The sequence below is a fragment of the Pygoscelis adeliae genome, unplaced genomic scaffold (assembly GCF_000699105.1).
Source record: "Pygoscelis adeliae isolate BGI_AS28 unplaced genomic scaffold, ASM69910v1 Scaffold171, whole genome shotgun sequence".
NCBI classification, from domain to species: Eukaryota; Metazoa; Chordata; class Aves; order Sphenisciformes; family Spheniscidae; genus Pygoscelis; species Pygoscelis adeliae.
This window is the reverse complement of record NW_008824186.1, coordinates 3,609,750-3,622,348: the sequence shown is the minus strand read 5'-3', so window position 1 is coordinate 3,622,348 and position 12,599 is coordinate 3,609,750. Positions and strand designations below refer to the sequence as shown.

At 36.6% G+C, this 12,599-nt stretch overlaps 1 protein-coding gene across 1 annotated transcript; it reads left to right on the top strand.

Annotated features, from left to right (window-relative positions):
• Positions 1–3,304: 3,304 nt before the first annotated feature.
• Positions 3,305–4,321, top strand: FSHB (follicle stimulating hormone, beta polypeptide). Its single transcript, XM_009334514.1, has 2 exons — positions 3,305–3,463; positions 4,085–4,321. The coding sequence occupies exons 1-2, from the start codon at positions 3,305–3,307 to the stop codon at positions 4,319–4,321; spliced, it is 396 nt and encodes a 131-aa protein (XP_009332789.1).
• The last annotated feature ends 8,278 nt before the right edge of the window (positions 4,322–12,599 follow it).

The following is a 12,599-nucleotide window of genomic DNA, read 5'->3' as shown; positions in this document are numbered from 1 at the left end:
CAGCTTGTGTAGGTATTTGGAAATATGGGATGTATAACCTTTGCTCCAAGTAACGGAAACTAGTATCTTCAAAAGCTTTCTAAAATCCTATGTTACTAAATACATAGTCAACGCATTTTAGCATTTTTTTTTATTCTCCTGATGGTGAAGTATTCTCCTTGCATATGGGTGGATAGATGAATTCTTCATTAATGGCCAACTCTTTAGCTGACACTAATGAGTTTCAACTATCCAGCTATGTGCTCGGCAGGCCCAAGCTACTTCACAATTCTGCACCATCAGTGCTGGGAAATTAAAACAGTATCGGTAAAAATTGTATTGAACAATAGTGACCAAGTACCCAATGCAGTTACCTTGAAGGAGTATGATATAGTTAGCATATAAACATTTCCCAGAGGTATGAACTAATAATCTTAGACAAACATGTACTTACACAACATCTTGTCCATCATGAGAAGTAATTCCTTTAGTGTATCTTTCTAATAAAAGGTGTGGGAACAAAATCAAAATCAACCAGGTTAACAGCTCACCAAATTACCACTCCTCGAATAATAGACTGGTGGTTAGTTGATTTCAATTTGTAATTTCCTATTACCCTAAAAATGCATATTCATATATTCACACAATGAATTTAGCAGGGCTGATATCTGGAGAACCAACCTAGAACTGATGACTATAGAAACAAATGCCCTTGAAGTCAGTGCAAGACTAAATCTTCCTGTTAAAAAGTTTGTATTGTGTTTACAACGTGGCTTCATGAACCCTTCAGTGAGCACATTATGTAAAGCATAACCTGTTAACTCATTCCCACTCCCCAATCAATCCCATCAATTACACTGCTACAGCTGTTCATTTCACTGTGGAACAAACTGATAGGGATTAACAACAATGCTGTAAAAGACGGCTGGGTGGGGTTTCTTCCTTTTAATCAGAATGATTTCCCTGATTTGCCTTGCCGCAAGCGAGGAGGCTGAGTGGGCCAGAACAAGGAACTAGGGGAGGGAAGAAACAGCATGGCAGGGGCTAAACTTGCACTCTCTGCTTGTGAAACTATGGTTTTAGTGAATGTGTGTGACTTCCTCAAACCATGAAACAGATCATTGCAACTGAGAGATTAGATATTTTCTGTACTGTCCTTTCCAAATGAAGTTTATTTGGTTTTATTTAATTTGCATAAATTAGGACTTAGAAAAGGCCAGATCCTAAGTAGGGATATAAATAATTGTAATCAGCTTTTGCCTGGCATCTCTGGAATTAGTGATTTACAGCAAGTGAGAATCTTCTCTGAGAAGACAGACTGCGTTGACACTAAAAGACACAAAAGACCATTATCAAACGATCACAGAGTTTATATTAGTAAAGAGGAAGATGTCTGCTTTCTTGACTTATTTATACATTTAATTGAGCTGTATTCTCAAACAAAGTTATTACTACAGGGTATGTCCAGGGAAAATTTGCGGATCACTTTCTAATTTTGGTGTGATAGGAAATTCATTAACAAATTAAGGTATTGCAGACTGGATGGAAACTGGAACAGACAGCCAGTCTGCAGGACCACAGGAAGGTATGAGACACTTAAAGGGCTCATTTGTAAAAGCCATTTTGGAAAGTATCCCATCTGCAGGACAACTAATAAGCCAGTGAGAATTTCTTTTCGTGGTAAAATGCTGTACGTCCTTGCCTAGTTTTCTTCTGTGGAAGGATTTCTGTAAAAGTCAGACTGACCATACTGGAACAGTCATAACAAAGCAAGACTGGCTGTTCTGGGCAGATGATAGTAAATACAGTGCTACTGTGAGTCATTTTCCCCAGAAGTGATATGTGAAGCTCAACAAAGTTATTTCTCTGTCATTATTCTGGTGAAGAGGCACACATCACTAACTTGTGAACGCAGGAAAAGGGCAGTGAGGAGGGGAACACTATTCATAGAATCTTTTATTATCACGATGAACTAGGGAATGCATTCAAGTTGAGTTTGCATAGTTGCCTGTTAAAAATATTAGCATTTTACCTGTAACATTACAATACTTGATCTGAGATCACTGACAAGAAAACACAGATCTGGAGCCTCATTGTGACATCTTTGTAGTCCCTTTCCACAACACAGACATCCCTTACATAAATTAAAAAAAAAGTGACCATGCGACAGACAGGAACCAGGATTGCATATGCTGGGATAGAAATCTGAATTTTGAAAAACCACAGTGGTATTTTAAATGGTAAAGAAAAGTTGAGTTACTTATGGTTTAACAAAACTCGCACTACTGGCTTTCTTGGACCACAGATCAATAAACAAGTACATATGCAGCTCACTGGGTAAGACCTAATTCAGAGAAAAGCAATTAAGATTGATACCCTGAAAAACTCAGGAACATGTTCATCAGCCAAGAAACACTCTAGCAATGTCTCTGCTATGAATTACCAGGGAACCAGCTTGCACCTCAAGCCTATCAGTTTGAGGTGTGACATTAAACACAGATAGAACACCTGAACTTTTCTTTTCCAAAAATAGGCTTCTCAACCTTCTTTCAAATTGTGGAATGGCTCAGCTATTTCTAAATGCCACTGAACCAAATCCAGTGAAACTTCTAAAAAGACATTGTGACAGTAACCTTCACCATCACTTCCTGAGTGTGTTTTGCTTTTCATATCTCCTCTTAACAAGACTTGATCTCACTGTCTGGCTGAACATTAATCTGCTTTCACCAAGTACCAAACTAGTGCTTGCTCCATTAATACACTGCAAATCCTCACGGTATAAATTACACACGATTTAGTATAAAAAGTAAGCGTAGGGCTTTCTTTTCACTACAGCTATTACCAGGAAGGCAAGTAGAATACAGGTAAGTTTTCATCAGATCCTGATCTAGAAAACTTTTTTTCAAATTGCAAACACTGCATGTAATTAATTGCTTCTGAAAAAATAGATTATCCTTTGCTCTTTCTCTCCCTTGCTGCTTTTTCTTTCTCTTTAAAGACAGAACATGTTCTCTGTACAGAAACTTAGATAAAAATACTTCATTGAAAGTGGTATGGTACTCTGCTATTATTATTCTGCAAAGATTGCTGACATGCCATTTCAGACGCTTAGGAAAATCAAACTCCTTTAACAATAAACATACAGATGGATCTATTTAATGGCTTTATCCTATGTTCTCACTGATGTTTCTGAAAGCTTGCTATTATTGAACCACTTGAGGATAATGTGAAGGCTCAATTTCTCCCTATTTCTATAAATATTTCCTGTTGCAAATAACTATACATGTTTCTCCAGTATAGATATATTTTTTGCTTTATACACAGGATGAAGACAGTTAATTGTTACGTGCTGTTATTTTGCTGGAAAGCGATTTGTTGCAATAGCTGTCAGCTTACCAATATTACTATAGCAGTGGAAAGAGAAGAATGTGAACTCTGTATTACAGTGAATGCCACATGGTGCTCAGGATACTGCTTCACAAGGGTGAGAATCTTAAGTTTAATTTCAGGCACCAGAATTAAATATTCCAAGCGATGTATGAATAATCCATTTCTCCAGTCCGTAACAAATACATAGGCAGGATGAGCCTTGTGAAAGAACAGGTTGAGTAACTGCTGTGCTATTTGACAGGAAAGTAGATACACAGCCAATCTGAACCACAAAACAAAGGGTGAAAAGATGCTAGTAAAATTCAGATCTTTAACTGGCTGCACATGTTATGTTTATATTGTATAACTAGAGTTGAAAGTATTTCAATCTGGATCTCTGCCTTGTGTTCAATTTGTGGTTGCAAACAGATACAATAAAGCAGCCATTACTATGTAGATTCCTCTACTTTTCCAAACAATTTGAAGAATCAAGCAATTGACCTGCAAGATTGTCTGGTGATGGTATGAAACAAATGTGCCATATTGGTCCTCCTGAAAGGAGAAATCTAAGGATCTGGCTGAAATTAGAAAAGTCTGATCCAAATCCTTTTGATCTCAGTGGGATTTTCCCCACCAGTTTAATTAGTTTTCACATCGGGTCCTTTATTTTATAAAAATTTGGAATTCTACCCCATAACAAGTTTCAAAATAAGTATTTCCTTCTTGTAATTTTCAGGATCCAGTATATAAATATCCACCAGTTTCATCTGTTCAGCAAACATGTACCTTCAAGGAGGTTGTGTATGAAACAGTGAAGTTGCCTGGCTGTGGTGACCATCCCGAATCTTTTTATTCATACCCAGTAGCTACAGAATGCCATTGTGAGACCTGCGACACCGACAGCACTGACTGCACTGTGAGAGGGCTGGGGCCATCCTACTGTTCCTTCAGTCAGAATGGAAGTAACCAATGAAGGGTACTTGAGGTGGCAGTCTGGCTTTAAATGTTCACTTCTAAATAAAGGTACTGATTGGGTATCAGGATTGGGTATCTTCCACACTTAAGGGTGGAAGATAATAGGCAAGGCTATTTAGAAACTGCCAAGATTGAAACAAAGCTTTTTAAGGCCAAAATGGAGAGCTACTGACCAAACTTCTCTTCAGGCCTTCCCTACTTATCCCATCAGTTTCCTTAAAATCATTTTCATAGGTCTATAGGACGCTGCTTCCAATTCCTTCTGCCCTTGCTTCCTCTTCTTCTCTATTACACCTTCATCCTTTATGTTCCTGTATTTCCACTGCCTAGTTCACTTAGCTTATTCTATGCTATCCTATGCTTTCAAAAAGTTCCCAACTTCCAAGTCTTTATTATCCCCTGCTTTCCATCTCTCCTCAGAGCAGACTTATTTTAAAAAGCCTTGCAGCACTGGTTTTCTTACAACCAACATCTGTGCCTGCACTTTCTATTAGTTAGAAATAAGTTTCTGTTAGACTGTAAACCTCTCTCAGCTGAGATCCTGACTTTTTTTTTTTTGGCAAAATATTTCATATAGTCGTCACGCTCTGTAAATAATAACAGCATGTTTATTTAAGAGCCAAAATCTATGTTCAAATGTTGAATGTCGCCTGAACTCTTGTGCTTTCTCAGTAAGGCTTGTTAGCTCAGGCTCAGTGCCACAATAACACAAATAACATGAACTCTAGCTCATATCTGGCTAACTTGAAAAAAGAATCATCAGGTGTCTACTTTCACCTGAATAAACATATCCTAAGTCAGTTAAACTATTCTGAAAATTTTGCCACATATCAGAAACACTGGATCTCCTCTCGTTATGCAACAGAATGTAAGAATGAGAATTTTTTTAAAGCTATTTAACATAGGAGTCTCACAAATTATTTAGGGATTAATCTAGAGGCACCTGATCCCAGTAGCGCAAACATGCCTTGGAAGTAGTTCACAGTAGTCCTTTCTGAGAATTGAGGTTTACATAGAGTTCTGCAGCAACCTAATTCTGCAATGGCCAATATGAAGTTGGGATGATCTGGAAGCAAGCTGGAGGACTGACTGAATCAGAGTGGAAAATTATCTGACGTTATTGGGAAAATTATCTGAAACCTACAGAATTAAATCCTATCAGCAAAACAAAAAGATACTGCTCTTCATCAGAAATTATCACCTACACAAACATAGAATGGAGAGCACCTGGTTCAGCTTGCAGCAGTTCGGCACCAAAAACTTGGATGTTATACAAGCTAAGAATGAGTCAACAGTATCACACCGCTGCGGAAACGTGGGAATGTAAGGAGCAGAGCCTACAAGACACAACCTACTTCCACCACTCTGCTCAACATGACAAGAGCCTCAGCTGAGTTATTTCCAGCTTTGGGGACAGAACTTCAAGGCATTGAAGAACTGGAGAAAATCCACAGAAGAGTAATAAGAATGGAGAGAGGCCTAAAAAACATCTTAGGAGAAAAAGATTTAAATAAATGTGGTTGTTTTGCTTACGGGAGGTCATACTTAGGGGGAAAAATTAGTGGAACCTTTCACATGCTTGAAGACTGTTACAAAGAGAAAAGGAACAGTCAGTTTTCCATGTTCATAGTGAACAGAACAACCAATGAAAGATGCAGAGTAGTCGCTAGCAAATCTTCCGAAAGGTACAGACAGCTAGACACTGAAATAAATCGTCAGAGGGTTGGAGAAGGAAGGAAGAGAGTGGGGTCTGTGGAGTAGTGACGACTACAGGTCTTCAAGAACACATTGAACCTGTTGGGAATGACAGAGATAAAGTTAATTTGCCATGAGGCAAGGGAATGAAGTAGACAACATCTTGAGGTCGCCTGACATGTCTGCTTTTGAGACCCTTACAGTCACGTTTAAAAGGAATTTGTCAGTTACTCTGGATCTCTCTTATAATAGATATTTTAACTTATTTCATTTTTAGCTTTTTTACTGAAAGATATTAGTTCTCAATTTTATTTATAAGATTTATCCACATGGACATTTTCTTTGGTCTAGTGAAGTTTTAAAAGTACGAAAGTAATAGGTATATCAAATTGCCTCTCACTCATTTCAGTTTTAAACATGAGTTGACTTCAGTTAAAACTAAGCATATTATTTGTTTCAGGAATTATTCCATTCTGGATGAGAGAAATTTGAATTAAAATTGAAAAACAGAGTAGCTGGTAGTAAAAATGTATGGAAAAAGATACATTTTCAAAATAGATCTGTAAACACCTGTATTGTCTGTTGTGCATTTTGGAATAATAAAAATAATTTTGTTGCACTTCTGTTATGTATGTCTTAATAAGCCAATTAAAAAACTTAAAAGTCCACCTGCCTACTTTACTATGCTTTAAGTCACACTTTTTCCCCCCCCTCATAATTTTTTTCATGTAACTAATACACCCACCTGAGCCATATTTGCATTATATGGCCAAATCACATCAAATGAAAGACTGGTATATTTTAGCCTGATCCAGTAATGTGATGATGAAATATTACATAGTTGTTACACAACTGTGGATGAGAATAAAGATTATCATTAATATTTATTTAAACTATAGGGATTAGAACCTCTTCAGAGCTGTGTCCACATCTCTGTCACAAATTAGCTTGCATGTAAAACCAAAAATTATACAGCTCTCATTTCATCCATCAGACAAATGCAACCACTCATTTTCATTTTGCAAACGAATCTATTCAGAACCTTGGAACTAAAACTGTAACTAATGCAGTCAAAAGAGTATTGAGGTTAATATCAGAATGCTAGCAAAAAATCCTAATCATGCATCACTGCAAGCTTCCAGACTCTCACTTTGTACCTCTCACACATCTCAGATACCAATGCTGAGATAAGCATATAAGCACTAACCCCTGCCAAGCAAATGAGAGCCTTCGGGAATATCTCTTTCAAACACTTTCTCAAGCCCTGTCCAGTACCTAGATGTGAGTTCTACCCAAATCTCTTCCATAAAGCTGGCTTTTTGAAAAGATGGGTATGTCATGCATCAAAAGCTTTGTGTTTTTCAAAACATCAATAGGGGTAAACAAATAATTTACTGAATTTATCTTCTTTTTCTAAACATAAGTGATTGCACAAAAAGCTCAGGAAACATGTAAGGCCTACATGAAGTCTTGCTGTTAACATCAGCGAGCTTTGAATGTATGCCTCCATTTATATGAAACTAGCACTGGCATTTACTCTGAAGTGAAATCCATTCCAAATCATGTCAACAATTATTTGTTGTTCTACAGACTGATTGCAAATATTTCACTGTCAGTAGTTTCACTGACAGAAATTCAGAAATTCTTACAAAAGGCTGGCTTGACTTGAAGGTATCTTGGACTACCTTTGACAGTTCGTAAGGCAGATTTTATCTTCTCAAAGTTCACTTTCCATTCAATGCCCCATAATCATTTCATTAAACTTACTTTTACATCAATGTTTTTCCAAAATTTTAGTGAAGGTACTTGCAAGTCATTAATATTAGTGTAGTTTGAGGTACAAATCTGCTTTGAATTATTATTTAGGAAAAATATTTAAGAAGTAATTTGTATGCTGTTTACCTAGCTCTACCATGATGAATAAATGGCAACTCTGTCAAAAGGTGAAAGTCTTAGTATGACATGCTACTCTAAATACTAAATTGGTGGGTAAGCTTTTAGAAACATTCCTAATAGATTCAGATGTAGATTTTCAACAATTCCTACCATGGGCCTAACCCTTTCCATTGAAATCAATAGGTAGAATGCTTTTCAACTTCAATAGAACTATTCTGCCAACAGCGAACTTTTCAAAAGCTGCATATTAATTCTATTTTTAAAGGCAGGCTCTGCAAAAAGACCTTATATGTCAGACTTTAGCCACCAGCCTACAGAAACTAACTTTAGAGGTAGTAAAAACTAAAATGGACTGAACTATCTATTTATTTACTCCCACTTAACTAAAATTGTATCTTTTCTTGCATCACCCTGAAAGCAGGAAACCTGGAAAACTGTAATTTATAAACCCCTGGTGAATGAATACAGCACAGAGGCAATACATAGTGTTGAACTGTCCCTTAAAGACCTTTGAGAGGGACACATGCAGGATTCACTGTGTTGTAATTAATTAAGTCTTTCAAATACCCAGATGTATAGATAAACTGCATGAAGATTATTCATCTCTGCTGCCACATCTGTGGGTGAATTAATACTTTCTATCATTTATTATGCAGACTGTTTGACCTTGATCTTACGAGTGTCTGTGGCAGTTGTACTTGAAGCTCTCCAGACATCAAGATGGGAACGTGAAGTGCAGCAGCAGTATTCATAGTCCTACTAATTGAAATGACCATTTAATCCCAACTGCCTTTTTAGGTAGAAAGCACACCCTGATTTTACAGAGAGGCAAAGAAATACATGTTACCTTGAAGCCATTAATAAAGTATCAAAATATTTATTAGCACCAACCCACTGTTGTCAATGCTCAGCTATTCCCTGCCTATGTTCCGTAAATCATTCCTCCTAGCTTACAACAGGTTGACACTTGCCTTTATAATTTTGGCATAAAACTGGGCTCACAATATTTTTTACCATATTGACATATAGAAATACAAATGTCCTTTACTTGTATTAACCCAACTGATGAATAAGAATTTATTAGCCATCCACAAATCCTCAAACAAATCTAGCCTGAGAGAGAGGTAATTACAAATAATAGGTGGAAAACAGGAATGTCAGGACTCTGGCTTGTACATGTCAAGCTGAGGCTGCACTTAACTTGGGCTATTTGAATGGGAAGGGGAAAGACAGTTGAGCATGGTGTTACTATGCTATAGTCCTTCACCCTCCCACCTCAGCAAGTGCATTTTGCTTTGTCAGTATGCAATATTTAGCTGCACACTTCATTTTCATTAAAAAATACAACTAACATCTTGGTTGAAACTACAAAAAAAACTATGAAAAAAGGGCTAAGCAGCTAATCTGAAAAATTCATTTGGAGATGGCAGTCTTGAGATTAGTGGCTCCCCTCTACTTGGGCAATTGGATCTATAAAATTTTTCTGTGTATCTCATGTTTCTTTTTAATTTATGTTATTAACATTAGCTATCAAAGCCTTGGTCTTTCAATGTGACTTATACTGATAGACACTACAGCAGCTCACAAGGCTGCAGTCTCTGGGAAATATAGAAAACAAGACAGGAGCAGGGTTAGAGAAAGGACATACTTGCAAGAAATCAAATGTCAGTGTTTCATTATGTGTAGGTGGGGAAGCGAAAGAATTAACTAGCTATGCTTTACAGTCATTAACCATTAGTCTTCTCTCATGTAGCAAATCTAAGAGGTAAGAGGTAAAGTCTTACTTCACACTGATGATCTCTTAATTCACTGAAAAATTACTGGGGGGTGCTCAGATGTATTACTTGTATAGTATGATGTTATTCTGTATGAGAAAGGAAGGTAAATTCTAGGTCTAATATCTTTGGATTACATTTGGCTATACTTATATACACTGAATAATGCTATAGACAGAGATATTGAGTCAGACTATGAATCTACTTATATACATTGAATAATGCTATAGGCAGAGATATTATTCAGTCAGAATATGATCTAACCCCTATAAAATATGTCCTTAAGATACCAACAGTCAAGACATAGAAGGTAATCCAACATTATCCAACGGCTTTTAGAAAAACCTTTGAACAACTTAAGGAATCCAATTTTCCTCTTGCTTCATGTGTTCACACTTAAAGTTTCATTCAAAAATTATCTTAGCTTCCATTATCTCCTTCTCTCATTACACATTATTAGCAGGTCTTGATGTTTTTGTGAATGCTGTGGAAATTCCCAGTCAAAATAATATGATAATGAAGAAAAACGTTAAGAAGTTAGAAAGAAAACTTTTGATTCAGACACTGTCAAAATTTATGTCACAGTGAGGCAAAGGGTTATGGATCAGGTCTATGCCCTGGTAATACTTGCCTTTTCAAACAGGCATTTAGAATAATTAACAGCATGATTCTGTGTGACATAAAAGTAGGGTATGCACTTCAGCTAGCCCAATGATCGAGAAATAATAAAGACAGCTTAAAATTAATTCTGCCCCACTTCCAAATAGTATCAAAGACAGCTCTGCCAAGCAATGGATCTGGCCCAATCAGTTAAATTTATTTCCTACGTGATTTCTCTTTTTAGAACAAATATCTGAATCTTCATAAGAATTCTAAATCACATGAGAGCTAATGCTTTAGATGGGAGACTGATTTACACCATTAGTGTGAATGGATACAAACTTTACCACATCGACTATGTTTACACAGTCTAGCCTTAACACAAGTAGATCCTGATCTATGAGTATCTGGATGTGTTCATATACTTGGATTATTATGTCTGGAACTTGAAACCACTTTACACTGTGATGCTTAGCTCAGGGACAATGTAAAAACATAACCAAATCAATTCCTGTCTATGCACAATCTAGTTACTTAGTATTTGTTATTCAGCATGTACAACACATGGAGGACCGCCATTTTATTAAGCATTTCTCTACGCAGTGTAGAAACTATCTTGTCAAATTCCAACAGCTGGCTAATAAATTCATTAGAGATAATGAAGGTGCAGCAGTTTGACAAAGATGCAGTTCACCCCAACACAAGCCCCAAACATCACCTCTAAGAACAAGCACTGTAGTTAATGGCAAGTGTGTTGTCTGGAATGGTCTTATAGACTCATGAGAACCACTCTAAGAATATTTAATTTTGTTATTCAATGCTATAATATTTTAGAATATTTATTTTAAGAATACTAGGATAGTTAGTGGGATTACAGAGTATTCTGATATAGGAATATCCATTTAGTTTTGCTTGTACTGTGTAGACTAATATTGCTTTGATAATCAAAAATACAATAGCATGAGGGCAAGCCTGGGAATGAACATTACATCAGAATAACTAAGCCTCAGTTAGGAATTACAATGCTTCAGGGGCTAAATACTCAAGGGTTTGTGATGCCCTTAAATAATTCAGTCTACGTCCTTTCAGTAGATGTCTGATCCATTAAATATTCACTAACACTTTGAAGACTGGAATAGTGTTAGATCTCAAATTAGAAAATTTCCTTTTAATGTCACTCTTGCGTTAATTTCTGTCATTATTTCAGGTTATTTGCCACATCTCAAACTAGGTAATATTAACATCACAAAAAAAAGGATCTCTTCTTTCTTGATAACTCAGTATGCCATATGAAAGAAACAAGCAGTTCTGCTTTTGACATACACAGCCCATTGACTTCAAAATGGGAAAAGTGACATGCCCAAGCATATGGCAATTGATAAGGGAGACTTCAGGACCTCCCAACTTCTTACTCTAGCAAAGCTGCATAAAAAACACAGTTTGAAGCATTATACAATTGGGTAATATTACTATACTACACTAGTTTATTAAAAACACATCCTTGCACTCGATCTGAAAATAAAACAAAAGCTTATTGCCCATGACAAAAGAAAGAACAAGTGATAAGCGTCAAATTGTAACTCTACTACTAGATTACAAGAGCCTAATGTAGACCTGCTAGGTTTTGAAAACAGACAACTGAACCGAGAAATCCCTTCAGTCTTGGTATGACATCACCAAATAAATCCTTATTATGTTATATGGCTCCAAAAACATTATGCAAACAGCTATTCAGAAAGCACTGAAACAAGATCTTTCACACATCAGGAACTCTGTGTCATAAACGGATTCTCCTGCTTGAAACATGTCACATTCTCCCAGTGAACATGTCTGTGCTATGCAAACGATTTCCTGCTTACCTCGGCTGATTCCTAATGAGAAATCCATGCAATTTAGTTCTTCTTTCAATTTGTGAATTATTTACAAGTAGATGTTGATAACTGTTTTGTTTGCAATGGATAATGCAACCCAACACCACTAAAAAGCAAGATGCCTTAGTCATATTTCTTCCTCATATCAATGAGGGGACACAGTTAGGGACCTATTTTCCCAATACGTTCCAACTATTGTGTGAGTAATGACATCACAATAAACATTGCTGGTCTGTTTGTGACTAGGACTTATTACTGTGAACCTGGACATGCTACTGAACATTCGACAATGTAAATTCATGCCAATGAAAACAAAGAAACTAAAAGCACTGGAGATCTCAGAGTTAAAACAAACTGGGTCATACCACTGTGTCAAAAAACAAAAGACCCTCAACCACTGCAAAACAACATAGCAAGAAATCAATCACAGAATCAAAAA

Bases quoted from the DNA above. Each gene is read 5' to 3' on its own strand.
- FSHB (XM_009334514.1), top strand. From the start codon at position 3,305: ATGAAGACAGTTAATTGTTACGTGCTGTTATTTTGCTGGAAAGCGATT. The intron at 3,464-4,084 runs GTGAGAATCTTA...TGTAATTTTCAG, and splicing joins CAGGATACTGCTTCACAAGG to GATCCAGTATATAAATATCC.